At 39.9% G+C, this 21,612-nt stretch overlaps 1 protein-coding gene across 2 annotated transcripts in view; it reads right to left on the bottom strand.

The window, feature by feature from the left end:
• Nucleotides 1-4,858: 4,858 nt before the first annotated feature.
• LOC129447322 (uncharacterized) overlaps nt 4,859-21,612 on the bottom strand; it is a 56,556-nt gene continuing 39,802 nt past the window's right edge. Inside the window, exons 1-3 of one of the 2 annotated variants that reach the window (XM_055209001.2) lie at nt 20,320-20,613; nt 12,743-13,268; nt 4,859-6,803 (exon numbers count right to left, since the gene is read on the bottom strand). In XM_055209001.2, the coding sequence (XP_055064976.2) occupies nt 5,248-6,803; nt 12,743-13,268; nt 20,320-20,331 (2,094 nt within the window). In that variant the 5' untranslated portion in view covers nt 20,332-20,613 and the 3' untranslated portion in view covers nt 4,859-5,247. Of the gene's footprint in view, nt 6,804-12,742; nt 13,269-20,319; nt 20,614-21,612 lie in introns of those variants that run through there. The other variant, XM_055209002.2, reaches the window with a different exon arrangement.

The raw sequence follows: 21,612 nt of genomic DNA, 5'->3' as shown, positions 1-21,612 counted from the left end.
TTTTCACACTTACACACCCATCACCTCATGTAACTCTGGTGACTTTTTTTGCTGCAAGGCTTTCAGCGTGAAGAAAACAGGGGGTCCATTAAGCTTCTGGGGCACGATCAAGTATCTGCCTGACGACACTGTGATGCCTGCCTGTCATTGACGCTGCACCATCGCTGCATACCCCAACACAGTTCTGCTAGTCTAGGCCGTTCTCTTTGAAGTAGTTATCCATGCAGCATAGGGCTGGGCGATATGGCCAAAAAAAATTATCACGAAAATGTTTTTCATATCAGCCGATAATTATCATGATAAATTACAAATCTTGATTCCTGTCAAATTAAAAGGCAGATTTTTTTCTCCTGAATGAAAGTTGTAAAAAGCAAACAGTTAATTGTGGTTTTACACTACTTTTTATTCAGAACATGACAAATACAAATACTAAAATCTTGTTTTACTTTTCAGGTATCTGTATTAATAAATGTTTATTTGTTATGAAATGAACATTTCTGACACAGAAAGCAGAAGGCTACTGTCACTTTAAGACCCAAGACAGACTGCTTTAAGTTTCAATATACTGATAAACATCCAGCTGTTTATGTTTACTTAAACAAGAAAACGTAGTTCTGTGATCACACGTGTGCAATTAATCGGATTAAAAAAAAGATTGTTTTTGCATAATATTTGTGTGTGCGCACTGTGTCTTATTATTTTGTATATATAACTACACTCTCTTGCATGTATATATTTTACATATTTACATGCTGATATATTTCAATTTTTATATATATTTTACATTATATAAAAATTAAAAACTCGGTCAGTTGTGGAGCGGCCGATTGGGCAGCTGAAATGTCGGTGGTGCTGCCTTGACCGGACAGATGCTGTTATACCGCCCTGACAAAGTTTGCATCATACTGGCCTGTTGAGTGCTGCACAATGTTGCGCACAGACATGGCATACCCCTTGGTGAGGTGGGGGCACCACCAGATGACCCAGGACCAGTATATGTGCAGCAAAATCAACAAGCCATTCAGGCCCGTCAACATGTAATTGCAACAATGTAAATGGTACTCAGACACAAATGGCGCTTTTCCATTGCATAGTATCCCACGGTTTGGTTTAGTTTGGGTCGGGTCAGCTTACTTTTGGGAGCTTTTCCATTGGGTGCAGTACGTAGTAACCGATACTTTTTTTCGTACCACCTCGGTTGGGGTTCCAAGCGACCCGAGCTGATACCAAACGTGACGCGAACACACTGTAGGTCACTAATTGGTCTGAGAGAAGCGTCATTGCTATAATGTAAATATTAGCTTTAGCTTACTGCTAGCTTGCGCTGTCTCGAGCAAACATGTTGTTATCTGTGTTCTGCTATCAGTTTCCAAACACCCTTTTAGCGATGAAAAACATCCACAGGTTGAGAATCCGGGACACCATAACAGTTTTTTCCAGACTTGCAGTTTGTGGCAGCACATTTGCGACGTGCATGTCCGCATTATATATGCTTAAATGCAACTTAAATGAGGCTCAGCGGAGCTCCGTCGACTGACGCCACGGGTCGGGTGTTTGAACAGAAACTGTCATGTGAGACAGAGGTAGTGATAAACGCGATGTGCAAACATCTATTTGGGGTGGCCAATTTGAATTTTGTGGCAGACTGAGAAATAAATGAATGTATGGGAATATACAACAACGCTCTCACTTGTATGATGTCACAGCACAGTAGGCACCGTAAATATAATGACACGCCTATAATCCCTCCCACTGCGAAGTGATACTAAACCCAATGGAAAAGCTAACAATGCCAAAGTGAGGTGAGCAGACCCGACCCAAACTAAACTAAACCGTGAGGTACTATGCAATGGAAAAGTGCCAAAAGTAAATTTTTTGACCAATTCATTTAATGAATTGCTTATTTCTGTGAGTGTGTCAGTGACATTTTTCAGTTGACTGTTAATTTCCCCAAATGGCTCTAACAATTTGCTGTTGTGACTCCAGAACAGACTGCGTCAAGACGCGGCCAGCTGGACAGGCTTCAGCACTGCGTGCCAGTGCAATCAAGTCAAAATAAACACAGGCACATGTTAACAGTAATTTGATTCTGTTCCTTATTACTGGGTACATGCAATTGCAATAAAAGCAGTGGATACATAAAATCTCTGGTGTACTTTTTGCTACATTGCATGCATTTTAAAATTAAATGGTGGCTATTGCAGATAGCCCTTCTTCTTCTCTCACTCGTGATACCGAGTGCAGTGTAGGCCCTGTAGAGGGACTAGGGCTGTGCCGATAGACGATAGTATCGTGTATCGACGATCTTCAGACATATCGCCATTGGCAGGCTTTCATGGCGATAGTCATGACGATAGTTGGCGAATGGTTATTATTATTATCATCATCATAGTTTAACATTTACATCCACAATGCATGCTTTTCCTCGCATGAGGGTTTGTGGGCTTCACTTTACGCGGAGAGCTTGTAAAGAGAGAATTCCTTTTTGCACGTACCTGCCCTTAATGCGCGCGTCTTGGACTCCTTCTAGCATCAGCGCGCCGCGTCATGAGCAGCTGCGCTTCTCTCTGTCTCACGTGCACGTGCATCTGTCCGAAGTCTAAACATAAACTAAACTGTAATCCTTGTGTATTTGTTCAGTTTAATGAGGTTCATGCGAGCTGAGGCAAACTTTACTTTTTGTTTAAAATATGACCCGATGCATATTGGCGCCTCTCTCTCTCGCTCTCTCTCTCGCGTACATGCAGAGAGAGCTTGCGCTGTCCGAAGTCAGATCACTACGTATTAATCCTGTTTGATATGCATTTCGATGAGTTGTAGCAACAGGTCCCTCGTGTTTAAAATATGATTGTGTTTAAAATATGATCGCGTTCCGCTGGACCAATGCGTTTAAAAAGGCACCTCATGAGAGCACCACTGCTTGACACGTGCAGTCTTCTGCAACAACACTAAACAAATGCATTGAATTGTTTTTACATGTTTTTACAGTTATTAAGTAATCATTGTTAGGGTTTTAATGAAGCGCTCGCATTAATGGCATCCGTTTTAAGAAGGTTGCGGTCATGACGGTGTTGCTCTTGTTCTTTTTTTGTCCACCCATCCAGTGACTTAATCAGTAAAAAATAAACAAATAAAAAAATGAGTAAACTACTGCCACGCCCCCGATACTATCGTGTATCGCCGATCTCACAGGCTGACGATAGGACGATCTCAAAATAGGGCATATCGCCCAACACTAAGAGGGACTGCCCTCCGAAGCCTCTGCACCCCACCTCCACAGCAGAGCATTTAAGCGGAGATGAACGGTGAGAAATTCCACTCCCTGCTCACATGGGTGTTCTCTAACTCCGCCTCACCTCTCAAAGTCGAACCAGACCGCTTTGCTCAATTCCGCTCCCCACTCACCTACAATTTCATCCCGCTCCGGTGAAATTGCTCCACACTAGCTCAAATTTAAAATTCCTCTGCATGCCTAACACCTGCCATTTTCAACAGAAGCCTCGCCTGGGACACACTGCCTGCATGGCAGACGTGGAGCTGGTTTGTTGCATGACTGCTGCGAACAAAAATCCGCTCCACTTGCGGTTGTTGGACCGTACTTGATATTCCGCCGGCAGCGTGTCTGCTAACAAATGAACATGCAGCAAATCCACTCCTCGTTGCGTCTTCTATGCAGCCTATACTCTTGTGCATACCCTTGACTTATAAGCGGTATCAGAGCTGAACCGGAGCGAGATGGAGTGATCGATCCGCCTTTGGATAAAAACCTGCTCTGTGCTCTGACTATATTTCACACACTCTCCTCTCAAATCCTCTGCTCCACAGGTAAGCACCTTGCCTACCAGCCTTGGTTATGGCAGTTGAAAAGCTTCCTCCATTCGGCACAGTGAGCGCCAACATGACCAGGTTCAGTGTTGCTTCAAATACCAAGACAATGTCAGGTCTCAAGGTAGTATTGACGACATGTTGAGGGAACTTAAGTTGTCTGCACAAGTCCACTTTCAGCTGCCAGTCCTGTGCGGTGTTCAGAAGCCTTGATATTACTCTGGCAGATTTTTCTGGTTTCTCTCCAGCCCTGATGAAGCTGATGGTTAGCTTGGAGAGCTTTGACTTCCAGCAGTTGCTGATAGTAGCCTGGATGCTCTCCGCAATAGTTTTGAGTACCTGGTCATGCCTCCAGCGATACCACTTTTGGGCAGCAGCTCAAGATGTGCTCAAAGTTCCCTTTCTCTGGCACAGGGCACTTTCTCTTCCAGCACCTTATCCACATCATCATCAAATGTCTGCCACTCGGCTGTTTCACATGCTTGAGGCCACCTGATCCTTCTGTTCTCAGGTTGCATGACTGGAGGGACCGTTTGCACCACTTGGAGGCTCTGGGCTTTATGGGGTGCTTCCCAGCCCTGCTCCTCCTCTGACTCACCAGGCACTAGGCCTGTGCATTGTGGTGCTTGCTGTTGCTCCAGACATTTCATCCGTGACTGATGGATCTTCAGTCCTCTTGCATTTTTGCAGACCTTTCCGCAAGGACAGATTTTCCATTGCTAATGGTCGATTACATTAAATCCATCCAACTGGGGTTTTCATTCCCCCCCTCAGGCTCCCCTGGGGGTGTTGTTTGTTTAATTGATCCATAGCTACATTTGGGTTCCTCTTCACAGAGGCTGCGACTGGGGTGCTAGCCCATACCGCCCCAGTTGCCATCTTCCTGAGCTGCCATCTGTCTCTCCAGAAGTCTCCAACCTTTTCTTGGTTGTCAACCAGCCTGTTCCTGGTAGTCACTGACAGTTGTATTGTTAAAATTTAAACATGTGTGCATTTATATATACACAATAATTACACACAATACACACAAATATATTATGTAAACAAACTTTTATTTTGTATAAGATTAATCACAATTATTTTTTGACAGCCCTTAAATGTATTAATGCATTAAATGTGTTTGCACTTAGTTTTAGTGTTTCTTTTTTGTTTTACACCACCAGCTGTACAACTTGGGGGGGGGGGGGGGGCGTACCACCCCGCGCAGTCGGGAGCCCTGCCTTTATTCCTCGTTTGGGATCGGTTAGAGCGCTTTGAAACTGTGTTAAAACTGTAAACTTTTGGGGTCCAATAAAGTCTATTAAAATGAGAAAAATCCTGCAATGTTTTTCTCAAAAAAATGTAATTTCTTCTCGACTGAACAAAGAAAGACATCAACATTTTGGATGACATGGGTGTGAGTAAATTATCTAAAGTATTTCTTTAAGGTTTCTTTCCAGTATGAAGTCTCTGATGGTATTTTAAGGAACCTGACCGAGCAAACATCTCATCACACTGAGACCATTTGTGCCTTAGTAAGTTTGAACATTGACTAAAACTTCTCCCACAGACATTACAGTAATAAGGTTTTTCTCCAGTATGAACTCTTATATGAATTCTTAATTGAGATGAATCAGTGAAGCCCTTTCCACATTGAGAGCAGACGTAAGGTTTCTCTCCAGTGTGAATTCTCTCATGGACTTTCAAGTGACATGAATAAGCAAATGTCATGTCACACTGAGAACATTTGTAAGGTTTTTCACCTGTATGAGTTCTCTGGTGTGACACTAAACTGCCATGTTGACTAAAACTCTTCCCACAGACACTACAGTTATAAGGTTTCTCTCCAGTGTGAATTCTCTGATGGGATTTTAAGGGACCTGACTGAGAAAATGTTTTGCCACACTGAGAGCATTTGTAAGGTTTTTCACCTGTATGAATTCTCTGGTGCTTAAGTAAGTTTGGCCGTTGACTAAAACTTCTCCCACAGACACTACAGTGATAAGGTTTCTCTCCAGTGTGAACTCTCTCATGGACTTTTAAGGAAACTGAATGAGCAAATGTCTTGCCACACTGAGAGCATTTGTAAGGTTTTTCACCTGTATGAATTCTCTGGTGCTTTATAAAGGGTGACTGATCACTAAAACTCTTCCCACAGACACTACAGTGATAAGGTTTCTCTCCAGTGTGAATTCTCTGGTGGACTTTTAAGTAAACTGACTGAGCAAATGTCTTGCCACACTGAGAGCATTTGTTAGGGTTTTCACTTGTATGAATTCTCTGGTGGTTTATTAAGGGTGACTGTTGCCTAAAACGCTTCCCACAGACACTGCAGCGATAAGGTTTCTCTCCAGTGTGAATTCTCTCATGGACTTTTAAGTAAACTGACTGAGCAAATGTCTTGCCACACTGAGAGCATTTGTAAGGTTTTTCACTTGTATGAATTCTCTGGTGCCTTTTTAAGGGTAACTGTTCACTAAAACTCTTCCCACAGACACTACAGTGATAAGTTTTCTCTCCAGTGTGAATTATCTCATGGATTATCAGCTGAGATTTATGACCGTAACATTTATCACAGTGTGAACACTGATAGAGTTTCTCTTCAGAGTGAATATTCTGGTGTGATTTTAATGATCCTGAATACTTAAAGGTTTTGTCACATTCACTGCACTGATACGGTCTCTCATTGGTGTGTGAAGGCACATGTCTCTTCAGATAACTATATCTCTTCTCACAGTGAAACTGCTGCTGCTGCTTCTGCTGCTTATTCTTCTCTCTGTGCTCTACTGAATGAAGTTTTTTCTCTTGTAAGGTAGTAAAGCTGATCTCAGATCTGGTGAACAGTTTCTGTTCTGTGTGTTTTCTCTCATGTCTCTTTAAAAGTCTCTGTGATCTGAATGTCTTTCCACAGGTAATGCAAGAAAGAGTTTGTGCTGTCAGTCGCTCTTTTGATGTTGAGGATGTTATTTCTATATCCAAACATGAATCACTCTTCACATCTGAAAGAAACGTGAAACAATTAAATTGTCTTTTCACTCTTATTTACACAAAGAAGGATGACGAATTAAAGAAATTGTTTAATATGGGAAAAGGATAGACTATGTTATTACCTTGACTAAGAAGAGCCGACACACCCCTCTACCATCTTAGTGCATGCACTTCATCGTTGTGGCGCGCAGCGACATTTTGATAGCCTTTAGCTTAGCCCCATTCATTCAATGGTACCAAACAGAGATAAAGTTAGAAGTGACCAAACACATCAACGTTTTTCCTATTAAAGACGAGTAGTTATACGAGCATGTATGGTGGCACAAAATAAAACGTAGTGCTTTTCTAAGCGGATTTAAAATGGTAACTATATTGTATGGCTGAATATCACTTTTGGGAGTACTTCGACACGGCGCAGTAACACTCTCCCTCTCCCTCTCATTAAGAGAGGGAGAAGGGGAGCAGATTTTTCAGGCGAGTCGAAGTACTCCCAAAAGTGCTATTCAGCCATACAATATAGTTACCATTTTAAATCCGCTTAGAAAAGCGCTACGTTTTATTTTGTGCCACCATACTTGCTCAATAGGAAAAACGTTGATGTGTTTGGTCACTTCTGGCTTTGTCTCTGGGTGGTGCCATTGAATGAATGGGGCTAAGCTAAATGCTATCAAAGTGTTGTCGCGAGCCACAGCGATGGAGTGCACGCACTTAGATGATAGAGGTATGTTTCAACTCTTCTTAGTTAAGGTAATAACAGTTTAATATGGAAAAATGATAGACCAGGGATGGGCAACTTCGGTCCTGGAGGGCCGGTGTCCTGCAGAGTTTAGCTCCAACCATAATTAAACACACATGAAGCAGCCAATTAAGGTCTTAAACTCTGCAGGACACCGGCCCTCCAGGACTGAAGTTGCCAATCCCTGGGACAGACTATTCCTTTAAGGTAACAACACGAATAACAATTATATTCAACAATTTGTTCTTTGTGCACTAAAGTGTTCTCATCACTTCATAATATTATTATTGAATGACTGATGGACCTTATAGCGATGTCTTTCATTGTTTTCTGGGGAAAGAATTTGTGAAACTAACTGAAGTCAATGGGACAGACAGAAGCCTCCCAGTTTTCATTAAAAATATCTAAAAATGGGTTCTGAAGAGAATCGGAGCACTTGGGGTACTGAATGATCGGTATGTGTACTGAAACGGTAACTGAATGTCTTAAACTCTGAACGCCCGCAACATATATCATTGAACATCATAATTGACTGGCTGAGGCGCTACATGCTAAACACTGTTGAGGGTTTTCTAATGGAAGGTTGAAATCTTCATTATATAAGCATCTTGGCTGAAAGTACGCCGCAGGTCTAAAGCTGAGGAGACAACAGGAAAAGTGCCCTTCGTGTGCTTCTTGGATATTATTAGAACAAGCGGTGTATCAACGAATCAGAAAGCGAGGTGAACAACTAGAAAAATAACACTTGATGATAATGAAACTTTTATTTTGTCATGGACGCGCAGACTTTCATCTGACTGTGCGGAGTGCTTGTTTTGAGGCAGAGTTTACTGTATCTATTAGTCATTATATTTCATTACGAGATTAAGTTGATGATTTTTATCAAAACACCAACTACATTGACTCATTTTACAATCCCACTAGCATGTTATTTGGTTCGTAGCCACCTCAACATCCAGGCTACTCCGGGAGATGGGAGTACGAGGAAAGGCCCACCGGCAGGCAGTCAAAGACCTTTCCGCGGCTGCGGAAAGGGAAGCCAATGGCTGTGGGTGAAGAGAAAAGACTCCGCCTGGGTCTTCAAGTGAGTTGATGGCACCTAGGGAGTGAACCTGGGACGCTGGGATTCACTGCTGAACCCTCTTGGAGGTGTCTTGGGCCTATCAGTGAAACACCTAAGAAGGAGGGCGCCCACTTGACAACCCAAAGGGTACCATCACTCATTTGACCATCCCACGGAGTCTCAATGGTGCCTCAGGTAAGTAGCAACATCAAGTCCAGTTGTCCGGAGTTGATGGGTAATTGCGGTAAATAGTTTGCCACCATTTGCCACTGAACCTGCATTAAAGACGACAGTGGGGCCTCTGGCCTTAGTCAAACAGGTTGGCACATTTGGTCGGGTCCCGGTGAGATTTTGCCGTTTTCTTGTGGTCCGGTGTTGTTGTGTATTGCGGTAGATAGTATGCCATACAGAACCGTTTGCCACTGAACCTGCATTAACGACAACAGTGGGGCTTCGGGCCTTAGTCAAACAGGTTGGTGTGTATGGTCGGGTTGTGGTGAGCTTGTGGTGTTAGAGATTGAGGTTAGGTCATGTCAAGGGTTTTCACTGAATTACGAGAAAGGAGCAACTTGAGGAGAAGGAGGGACTGAGGAGTAGCATGGCAGAGGGTGCCATCACTTAATTGACCATCCCACAGAGTATCATCTGTGTCTTAAGTATGCATTAAGGGATATCAACATCAAGTCCTATACAACAAATCTCAGACAAAATGAAATCTTTAAATTTGCGTGAGGAAGCTGGCATTTTTACGCACTCTTTATGTCATTGGCTATATGCCACTGCTGTAATGGATTGCACTATTACTGTTAACGATTATTCGATTGATTGGTCATTAATTTAAATGATCATCGAAATTGCATAATTTGACATCCCTACACAAGAGTAAGTGATTCATGATCAAATTATGATTTTGGAGTGAACTAACCCTGTAAGCCTACATGCCTGTTGCTCAATAAGTTTTAAAGATATCCTAAATCCATTTAAAATTGTAGTACTTAAATTTTTTGGTCTTTTGATTTGTGAGTTTGTGACTGTAAACTAGGGGTGGCACAGTTCACAAAACCCTCGGTTCGATTCGTATCACGGTTTTATGGTCACGGTCAGGGGGGCCGTTAGGGGGGGTGCAGAGTATGCAAGGCATATGGGCCCATGAGTACGCTAGGGGGCCCCACCGTCATCACTTTTCAGTTTTTTTGTTGTACACGTTTAATTATTAACACTATAGTAAAATGTAAAGTTAATGAATATAGAACTACTGTAAATGACTTAGTGATAAGTAAAATTGAGACACTTTTTAAAACAGCGTGCAAGCATGACGTAGATGCAATTACATATTTGGCGGTTCTGGTGGTTTTTAATTTGTGCGGGTATGGATATGGGTGGGTAGGCAACATTTTGGTTTGGGATCAGTTTAGTGGGTTTGCTATGCAATCCTTTTAAGTTACCACAAACAGTCGACAGCCCTACTGTTTGGCATTTCAAGATCTCACATGCCACTAAAAAGCGCTCATGCTGATCCGTAAACTGTTTGTTTCATGAAAAATTTAAAACATTTGTGTTAAAACAAAAGGACAGCAGGGGCTTTATTTAAGGAAATATTAGGATAGCGACTGCTGACAACTAGGCTATTGCATTTCTAAGATGGACAATTACTTAATAGGAGTAGTTAAAAATATTATTTTCTGCAATTAAATAAACATGATAAAGGAGAATTGTCTAAGCCATTGTAATTGAGTTACATTTTAAATGACTTAAGAGCTGGTTTTAATGTGACAGCGCATCAATCAAGTGAAAGTGATTAATTTTTATTCAGGTTTGCAACGGAGGTTTAGCCCTTAGTGCAGCTATTATAAACGCTATATCAGATTGTTTTTAACATGTATCCGAATAGAGAATGTCTGTTCTATATTTATGTTTAAGTATTGTTGTGTTTAAATATTGTTGTAATGTTGTTACTGTTTTGTTTCAATTTAATTCGATTATTTAGACTGTAATTTTAAACGCTATATATTGGGCGTTGTAATGGATTGAAGGCTAATATGACGGTTCAAATGGAGTAAATCATAAGACATAATTTTCGAGTTTAATTTAAGTTTTGTTTGCGTCAAATGTTTGCTTAAAATAAATTTTGTTTAATATAATTAGTCTCTTATTTTTAATCAATGTTTTGTTGATAAGTGTTGTGAATATTAAAGAAAAAGAACATTAAAAAGAACACCGTGCATCATTACGTATATAAACTACTGCAATATGCTATCAAATGCCAAAACATGAAGTATTATTTTTGTAATAATATAGTTGTTGTTGGATGTGCAAAATCATATTATGGAATATATCTCTTTTATCGCTTTTCAAAAAACAGCCTTCAGTGAACAGAAATTAAATGTGCATGCCCATCAGCAGCTCATTTGATTGCGGCATGCTTTTGACTGAAAATCACCGTCATATTTACAACTTTAGTCGATTGTGCTTTTTGCAATTTATGTGTCACTGGCAACTTTATATTAATTTTTAAAACTTTTGCCGGCCACGCTTTTTGTCATGAGCGGAGAACAACGACATAAAGAGAATTTAAGTTATTTGGTGTTTTCTGATGAATACAATCGGTTTGTAAGAAAAATTTTAAATGGACTAAATGGACTATAAGATCATCAATATGAAATGAATTGAATTGAACTCTGAAGAATGAACTATTATAGGCTAAACATAAATGTACACATTTCGCTTCTAAAACCGCAGAGAACTCGACTGCCGCGACTTTCAAAGCGCCTTCCATAGATTCAGAAATGCATCTCCATGTATTATTCTTCTTTTAGTGATCTCTTTAAAATCAGTCACGTGAATGTTTTCTGCCATTACAGATTAAAATGGTATTCGTTTTTCGAAAAGCCTAAATCTTTTTTTTTTGCTTCATGCATTTATTTTTAGGTGCAAATGCGACTTGTAAAATTAAATAAACGCACTCAACTGAGTAATTTTCTATAGCTACACATTATGGTATGAAAATCAAACAATCATCTAAAGAAAGGGGCCCAAAATTCTGTCTCGCATACCCCCCTTGAAACTGTTCATTGCACCCCTGGTCACGGTTCTCGATTCAGTACGGTTCTTGTTGTTATTTTTTTCTTTTAATTTTTAACACTCCAGAAATGTATTATCTTATTAATGTATTAATTATCCATAATTTAGGATACAGTATTAAAAAAGTTAAATCATGTAATCATGCACAAACTGAATTTGACTAAGCACATTATTGGGACCATCCCTGAGGAAAGCCAGGCGAGATTTTGATACAGCAAGAAGGCAGACATTGATGATTTCAACATGCTTTTTATTTATTTGGCAAAAAAGAGAATGTGTATTGCCATCTACATGAACTTATGTGCCTTTTTAGCACACAAAGATAACTTGCATTTATCAAACTGCTAACTTCAGTGTAGCTCTTAGATTTATCACTGAGAGGCTGCTTAAATACTGGGGAGAGTATATGTGGACGAGAGAGAGACATAACGTTTACACCTTTTAATATTTAAATCTGTCTCTTTTGTCCACTTTTGACTACTTCTGTCCTGATTACTTTGAGGGGCAATTTATAAAATAAGATCGCGCAAATTTCACACGGTAGCAAAATGAAACTACGCGGATATCAGCCGTTTTGGTTTAACAATGAAAGGCTAAAAATAGCGTTGAATACGAAAAGACGTAAAACAGTGTTCAGTACCTCAGAAAAGGCTATCTCCTGTGGCTGTTCGAACACATTCAACCGATAGACTGCAGTTCTATTTATTGTTTTATTTCCGCTGTCATCATATGTAACATAAAATAAACAATGTTTCCACACACCAGACTTATACGACGCTGGCGCATCCTTCCTTTTCTCTCCCACTTGCCATTTCTACACGTAACATAACCTGTAGTACTTAAATTCCAAACCAGTCACCTCTTCTTTCACGCGAAAAGGAAACACGCTATCTGAAGTCACATACAGGGCATGCCATGAACCGTTGAACCTTGTGGCTCACACGCGTTCCGAACCGAGACAAGCGAACCAAATGGTTCGGATTTTTTCATGAACCGTGCCACCCTTACTGAAAAGGTGCTCACATGACAATTAAAAATGTAAAAAAAAAACAATAATTGAGAAGACATACCTGATGGGATAAAATCATCATCTTCCTCAGTGCGATCTTCCTCTTCTGTGGTTTCAGTTTTTATTTCTATGGTTTTAATTTTTATTCCTACAGGTTCAGTTTTTATTTCTGCAGGTTCAGTTTGTATTTCTGTGGGTTCAGTTTTTATTTCTGTGGGTTCAGTTTTAATCTTCATCATAAGGTTCTTGCAGTCGATGAGTTTGACTGAACACATCTTCAGTGTGGTCTGCAGGATCTGTTGCTGTTCTCCAGCGTTACGGACAGAATCCAGAGACTCTGTGGAGGTTTGATCCTCCTGTAAGCTCTGTTTACTGTCACACACTGTAGTGTCTGTGGGCTTTGACTCAGTATAACAGAGTAAAGTCAGACTGAGCTGGGAGTCCTGTGTGTGTCTGGATTCCTCTTCAGAGAGTTTAGAGTCCAGCAGTGGCTGTGGTGTGCGGCTCTGATCTCTGCTCATCCACACTGAATCCAGACTCCCATCATCAGTCATGTTATACACTGAAGATTCACAACAATCCACATCCTGACAACAACAACACACACAGACAGTAAGATTAAAAATTATTTGATGTTGTCACACAAGAAACATGTTTTACCGCTCATCACATGCAGAATATTGTGATCTTATGTATATTTGAGTTTTAATAGGTTTAACATGTTTTCTTGGCAATTTTATTCATTTTGCTATTTTATGTATGTATGTCTTTTATTATGCCTGGTCTGCCTGTCATGTGAGTAATCACATGAAATGAAATAGAAAGAGCCACTATAATGCTGCGTTCAGACCAGCTGCGGTAGAGGCGTCAAGCGCGAGTGATTTCAAATGTTAAGTCAATGTAAAGACGCGTTGACGCGCGTATGGAGGTCTCGCAGCGCGAATGAGGCGTTTAGAGCTGCACTGTAGAAGCGATTTCACCTCGTTTGCGCGAATTGAGCGTTGCCACAGGAAACGAGTGAGTTGAAAACTTTGAATTTTGCTGGAAAAACGCGCCGTGTTAACCAATCAGGAGCTTGCTCTAGTAGTGACGTGATTACAGAAAGCGAGCAGAGTCGCAGAAGCCCCTCCCATGAACTCAAAATGTTCAAGTGCAAGCTAGACACGTTAGATGCGAATTTGACACCTCAAACGCAGCTGATTTGAACCCACAGTAAAAGGAAGCAGCACATTAGTGATGGGAGAAACAAAGTTTTTCGAAGCTTCGAATTAATTGAACGAATTGCTTCAAGAAATGATTCACTCGATCAAAGTGCTCGAAACACCCAAATATGACGCCATCTGCTGGTGAAAACGTTAAAGCAACAAGATCTCAGTCCAAACATTTTACACTTTTTTTTAAGAAAAAATATTGTTTAACTTAACCTTCTGAGATCTAAGGGGTTATAGAGCCCTAGGAAAGTTTTGACCAGCACTGATATTTGTGCTTTTTTCATTTACTTAAAAACAAAATAATGGCAAAAGTCGCATAACACTGTGTTCAGCACAAACTGGGCTACAATATTATGTGAGTAACATGTATGTACATGTTTGTATTTTTGAGACAAAAATGTTTATGCATGGTTTTTGAAAAAGCAATTTTTTCAAAAGTCAGTGATATAATTCCACAAAACCCCTTCTAAACAAATTTTCACAAGAATTTTCAAAACATGATCTAGTTGTCTAGAGTTTTTTCTTTAAAATGATGTCAGCTCATTAGAGATAATGATGTAACAGAAGAAAGACAGTACCTCAGTCTCTTCCTTCTCATACAGTTTACACCGAATGAGAATATTTGTTTATGTAGACATTTATCTTTTGTTTGTATGAAAAGTATTCATTAAGTTATTGTTCATTTTTCTGGCGTGTTTCTAGGCCTGTCGCGATAATGACTACATCGACTTATCGAATGATAGGTGAACATGACATCAGTAGTTGTTTTAGAGGCGATACATTACCACAGTGTTTACGTGTGCTTGTTTGCAAAAAAAAAGAGAGAGAGAGGGGGGGAGAGAGGGAGAGAGAGACTCAAGCTAAAAAATTTCATGTTTTATGGTTCATACAGTTTGACAGAATACATCCGACTGGAATTAGATTTAAGGCTAAGTTACAACCCGCATCTCCGATGTGAGGAGAAGAAATTAACGTAAACAATCCAGCATATCTACTCTGTTCAAAAACCTAGGCAATGAAAAGACCTATACAAGACAAGAGACTTTCACGTTTTAAATTATGTATAAATCTGTATGTCTAAAATCAGCAGAGAAATCAAAGTCTCTTTGCAAAGTGATTGAAAAATGAAGACTTTGCGGCGCCCACGACACGGTCGACCTCAGAGAGTTAACTTAAAGGAACAGTCTGTAAGAAATTTATATCAATGAATCATAAAATGGCCCTGATATGTCACTAGACATTAAGGGCGTTTTCACATTAGCACTTTTGGTGCGCACCCGGGTTCGATTGACATCAGAGTTCGGTACATTTGGATGATGTGAACGCTGTCTTCCGAACTCGGGTGCGCACCCGCGAAACGTACTCGAGTCCGCTTAAAAAGGGTGATCTGGGGTTCGTTTCATGTGAACTCCAGATCGGTTCGCTGCTAATGTTAGGGCAATTGTACCAAATCGTGAAAGTGAACCGCTGTTATTTACGTATTATATGGAATAGAGACAGAGCGCAGCGCGTCATAACCTGAAAACCACGCCCACCGGGGGGGAAAGCAATCCAACCGTCTCCATTGACTTTGTATTGCGAGAAGCCGCCTCCTTGTCATTTCTGCCTTATAAAAAAAACTGAATAATGCCTAAAAGCTGCTGTGTGACAAAATGTACAGCTAACAAGCCAAAGAACCCAGAAATAAGTTTTTATAAGCTGTCGAGCCGTAAAACCCAGCCTTTAAAGAGAATAAAGTGGATCGCTGACTACGTTTCCCCCTATTGGACGCAGTTTTACTAATAGGAGTACTATAAAAGTTGCCTGTTTCCACTTCTGTGTCTTTAAACGCTTGTTTTTTAAAGTCGACAGCTTATAAAAACGTATTTGTTTGAAACATACTAAAGTCGTTTCGATGACAACGGTCTGTCCGCCAACGTCAATTTTTGCGGAGGCATTCAGAAATCATCTCTCTGCTTGCAGTTAGTCAATCACACTTGTCGTCTTCTCGTTTACAGCGGTTGCCAAGCAACATGAGAACGCGCCGGCTGCAAAAATTTTGGTAGTCAGATTTCTGGTAATAGACTATAACGAACCCAGTCATAACATCAAAACTGCAGGCGCCGTTCTAAAAACCATGGTTACCATGGGTCTGATGGCCATTCCAACTAAAACAGTAATATGTTTATATTAACAAAATTCTACATTCTGTTCAAATTTCATGCAAATATTTGATAAAATGAGAAAATTATAAGCAAAAACAGGTAAATAAGCAGCATTTTCGGTCACACATCTTCCACTGACATCCTTGTATAACTTTTTCCTCTGATTTCTAATATTAAAAATATCATAACTTTTCTCGATCCAACTTTTACAAATTCAGATATCTTTGTAAATGGGAATGTCTGCTCTGTCCAGTCATGTGTTAAATTTGTGTTAAACAAACATCTCTGCTAAGCTAAGCTGCTATCGAATCACAGCACACTAATGGCGCTTTTCCATTGCATAGTACCCCACGGTTTGGTTTGGTTTAGTTTGGGTCGGGTCAGCTTACTTTTGGGAGCTTTTCCATTTGGTGCAGTACGTAGTACCCGATACTTTTTCTTCGTACCACCTCGGTTGGGGTTCCAAGCGACGCGAGCTGATACCAAACGTGACGCGAAAACACTGTAGAATACTGATTGGTCTGAGAGAATCGTGACGTCATCGCTATAATGTAAAATATTAGCTTTACCTCAATGCTAGCTTGCGATGCCTCGAGCAAACCTGTTGTCATCTGCTCTGCTATAAGTTCCCAAACTCCCATTTAGCGATGAAAAACATCCACATGTTGAGAATCTGGGAAACCATAACAGTTTTTTCCAGACTTGCAGTTTGTGGTGGAACATTTGCTACAAGCACATCAGCATTATATATGCTTAAATGCAACCTAAATGAGGCTCCACGGAGTGTATGTATGTACATTCAAGTATGTTGTTTAATATGTTTCTCTCAAGTTTATATGAATAAACACGAGGATTAATGCACTGCACGAGACAGAGTGAAAGAACAACGCGTATTCACTATCATACACAATAAGCATAAATATGTTGTTTAATGTTTCTCTCAAGTTTCAAATGAATACGGGGAGTTACAAGATAGAGAGTGAGAGACTGACAGAAACGCGAATGTGTTCAATATGTGTACACAAACTTAAACATGTCATTTGATCTGTTTCTCTAAAGTTTAAAGGAACAGTATGTAGGATTGTGGCCAAAACTGGTATTGCAATCACAAAACTTGTGGCCAAAACTGGTACTGCAGTCAAACAGCTGGTGGCCAATACACAAAATGACAACATAAACATCAGTTGAGGGCTGCAACTCCACTTTTTAAATGACAATATCCTGGCTGGACCACTGTTGTCAGTTATATAAGTATTTGAACTGAAAATGATTTCTTAGGGGGTTTTCACACCTGCCTTGTTTAGTTCGATTGCTTAGTTGGTGCAGTTCGTTTGGGCAGGTGAGAATGCAGCAATCGAACTCTGGTGCGCACCAAAAACGGACCAAACAAGTGGACCGAGACCAGCTTGCAGAGGTGGTCTCGGTACGCTTTCAAACGAACTCTAGAGCGGTTCGTTTGTGGTGAGAAAACGATCCGAGATCGAACCGACCTAACTGCAAAAGTACTGCACATTTTGGACTAAACCAGCTGCCGTAGTCAGCTCCGCAGTGCATTATCGGATGAGGAAGTGTTTGTTGACCGTTTCTAATAGCAATATTATCACAATGACAAATCGCGGACATACCTGGAGTTGCAAGGAGGTGCAGGCAAAGCCTCGGAAATTTTTTGTCTTCGCCGTTTGTAGTGCATTAAACCGTTGTTTTCAAGCCGCATCCGCGATTCATTCTGAAAATGAACAGTTTGTCTAGAGTGCTGTATACAAACTATGTATAGCAACCACGGAGACATAATTACAGCGCGCAACCGTCTATCCATGGTGTCTGCTGTATTATCCTTCTTTTGTTTACTTTCGGGGGTTCCCCGCACGTTGATTCTGACCAATCGTGAAGCCGTTTAGGAAATATGTTCAAATACATGTGGCCAATGAGTGATGTTGATCTTATCACATGACAGAATTTTGGTTCGTTTCAATTGGTGCGGATCAGAGCAATCAGTGTGGTGTGAAATGAAACCAAATCTGCTAAAAAAGTTACAATGTGGCATTTTTTGCTTTTGGTCCGGACCAAATGAACCGAATTACAGATGTGAAAACGCCCTTAAAACGCCCTTAATTGCCAGCCAGCGCCAGCGTTTTTCATGATTTTCACAAAAGTTTAATGCCTTCCAGAAAATGTTCTTCTTCAAATATATAAACATACAATATACCAAATAAAAAGAACAGCCCCTCTGCTTTCAAAAAAAAAAAACGTTTCATCCTACCTTGAGTAGTTATTTTGTAATCAGCTTTTGAATACGTGTAGGTTTCTGCAAAAACACCACATTTTGAGCAAAAAGCAGAGATAATTCCATTTTTGTGACGGACTTTTCATAGAGATCCCATTCAGAGCGATCTTTAAAACAGACACGGACATGCAGCAGCTTGCCATAGGCAATACTTCCGGGTTTAAAAAGTTGCGGAAGAGCGGTATTGCAAAAAGACGGAAATACTCGTCATTGGCGGGGAAGTGTTTTCTCTTGATTGACGAGATATCTTGTCAATGGTGGGGAAAGAGTTAAGCATTAAACATGTTGTTTTATTACAGATCATTTAAATGTGCTCGTGTGGTTTGGTCAAAAAGTAAACTTTTGAGTGTTTGTGGAGGTGTATTTTATTGTAACATGCTGGAAATCATTGTGCCTGTTTAAAACACTGGCAGCATGAGACCTAAATGTCTTTGGCTGAATCCCAAACCGCCTACTTCCATACTATATAGTATGTAAAAAGCGCTACTTTGCGTACTATATAGTATGGAAGTAGGTGGTTTGGGATTCAGCCTTTATTTTTATTCCACAATGTTCCCCATCTGCTGATAAACATATATTTAGTATGCATAAAACAGATGATTGACTTTTTAAACTTGTTCAAATATATAATGCTGAACATCTCTTACTAATTTCTTTCGTGAGAGAATGCAATCTTGTCTACAGCGCAAGCGCTTGAGACTCCGCCCACCTGAGCAGCTCATTTGGATTTAAAGGGATCCACACAAAAATGGTGCATTTTTGCTCAGACCAAGCGTGCCGCACAAGCCCTGAAAAGTGAAGCCAAGAGGTCTCGATCGCCCCCCAGTCACTGGACACAGTATAGGTCATAAACCCCGCCTCCCCAGGTTAATCAATGGGCCTAGAGACCAACTAAAAAAATGAATTACACTTAAATTATCTTTTTTCCGAAGCTGGTTGCTGTCATTTACTGTAGTTTTTATCATGCTGATGTAAATTCAAATGTTTGTTTTTAAAATAGGTTTGTGTTTAGTTAGTTATTTAATGATATAAAAACAGTGGTGTCACGTCATGATTGACAGCTGTGATATGCGCATTCTACGAGAGCGGGGTTTTGATTTCGCGACTTCACTTCCTGCTCACTACTGCGCATGACTGGTCCCGAAATCGCTACTGTGCAGACTCAAGACCCAAGATGTCAGCGCTATATCGGGACACTGGCGGCTTCACTTTTCACCAATGGAAGACAGCGAACAGGCGTCGTCCATCTTTTTTACAGTTTATGGCTCAGACCCATAAAGTGGCTATTTTAACATGCCACAATAAGTTATCTATATAGTATTTTGAGCTAAAACTTTACATATGTACTCTGGGGATATCAAAGATTTATTTAATATCTTAAAAACGTCTTCTGGAATGTCCCCTTTAAAATGTAACGTTATATGAATCATATGCAATATGTGTGAATCTTTTAATAAATTTGTGTAATTCTTGATTTACCTCTCCCCTGGCATTATGTATGTTACTGTTGTTGTGTCCTTTAAAAAAAAACACCACAACTGTTCTCTGAATTGTTGTGTTATTTTGACTGTCTACCTTGGTCTTATGTAAATTGAATTCACTATAATAAAAAAACTAGAGCACATTGTTAGCTTATGCTATAGCTAAAACAAACGGTTGCTGCATGGTCTGTGGAGTGTGTGTATTTGGACTCAACTTTTACGTTTATTGGACTTTGGATATCAATTTCTTCATTTGTAGGCTATATACACACAGGAGGACACTTTGCACATTTGGGTTTTTAGCACACTTGAACTTTAAGATTACAAAACCTAAAACATTCCTCTCTTTTAACAGTCTTGAGTTTTAATGTGTTGTTTTAAGTTTAACTTTAAGTTCATTTTAACTTTTTTAATCTCACACAGAGTAAATCTAACCCCTTTTTAAACCATTTGTAACTCAACCGATAGCTGATCGTTACATGAGTGATTCAGGTAAATTATGTTTTAGCTGTACAAACCTCTCGTTTCATTGCTAAATCTCCTCGTGACTTCAGCTTAGTCTTTAGTAACGCCACCTCTTTCTTCAGCTGAGAGATTTCTGTGATGAAATCATCAATATATCCAGCATGGACAGATCAGTTTATACTCATTTACAGCACATCTAATCATCAACTTCTAAACACTTAAATACACACAAAGACAAGACTCTGTTTACACTCAATGAAACACGCAAGAGAGAAAACACTGAGGACACACAAACACATCACACGCGAGCTCTTTCTTTCTTTAGTGAGTTTATCGTCGGACTAAAGAGCTGCAGCGCCTCCTGCTGTACTGGAGAGAGAAGACCCTCACTGCTTTACAATGGATTTAGCTAAACAAGTTTGCGTCTACACTATGGCCAGAAATCATCACAAACTATTGTATGAAGTGACTAAATTAAAAGAAGTGAAAATAGGACAAAGAGATTATGGTCAGATTTAAAATAACAAACACAAAAGTTTTCACAACGTTGTATTTTCATTGTAATTAGGTAATCTTGCAGCACAACATTTTAAAAACCACACCCTTAATAAGAACAAATAGGCATTTAAATAAAGTAAAATAACTAATTGGCATGATTTCTTTAGGTAGTAAAAAGCGTAAATATCACATCTGTTCACTATGAAAACAAAACCAGACAAAAATGCAACATTTCAGAGACATTTTGTTGAGGTGTTAAACTAACCACCAAGGAATAAGACATTTAAAAAACATCATGACCATACAACAATGTGTTTATGTTACTTTGGTTTAAAGTGATGTCGGCCTACCAAGAAAATGTCCGGTGTGCCCGATTATTAGACCTGCCTACCCAGGCCAGCTGACAGTCTTGCCTGGGCCCGGGACAAGATAATCTTAGAGGGCCCCCCACCCCTTACTTTTTACTGGTAACAAGACATTTGGCATTATCAGATTTAGGAACCACGAATATTGCATGTTATACATTGTATAAAACATTTAGTTAAGGGTGCAGTGTGTAATTTTTAGAAGGATCTCTTGACAGAAATGCAAAATAATATACAAAACTATATTATCAGGGGTGTATAAAGACCTTTTTATAATGAACCGTTATGTTTTTATTACATTAGAATGAGAAGTTTTTATCTACATACACAGAGGGTCCCCTTACGTGGAGGTCGCCATTTTGTGTCGCCATGTTTCTACAGAAACCTTTAACGGACAAACTTTTTTTACTAAGTTGTCTCTGACGATGACATGTTTTACACTGAAAAAAATGATTCATTGAATTAAATAAATTTTTTTTTAAG

The sequence above is a fragment of the Misgurnus anguillicaudatus genome, chromosome 12 (assembly GCF_027580225.2).
Source record: "Misgurnus anguillicaudatus chromosome 12, ASM2758022v2, whole genome shotgun sequence".
Classification (NCBI taxonomy): domain Eukaryota; kingdom Metazoa; phylum Chordata; class Actinopteri; order Cypriniformes; family Cobitidae; genus Misgurnus; species Misgurnus anguillicaudatus.
Note: the sequence above shows the minus strand (reverse complement) of the source record. Positions and strands in the feature narration are given on the sequence as shown.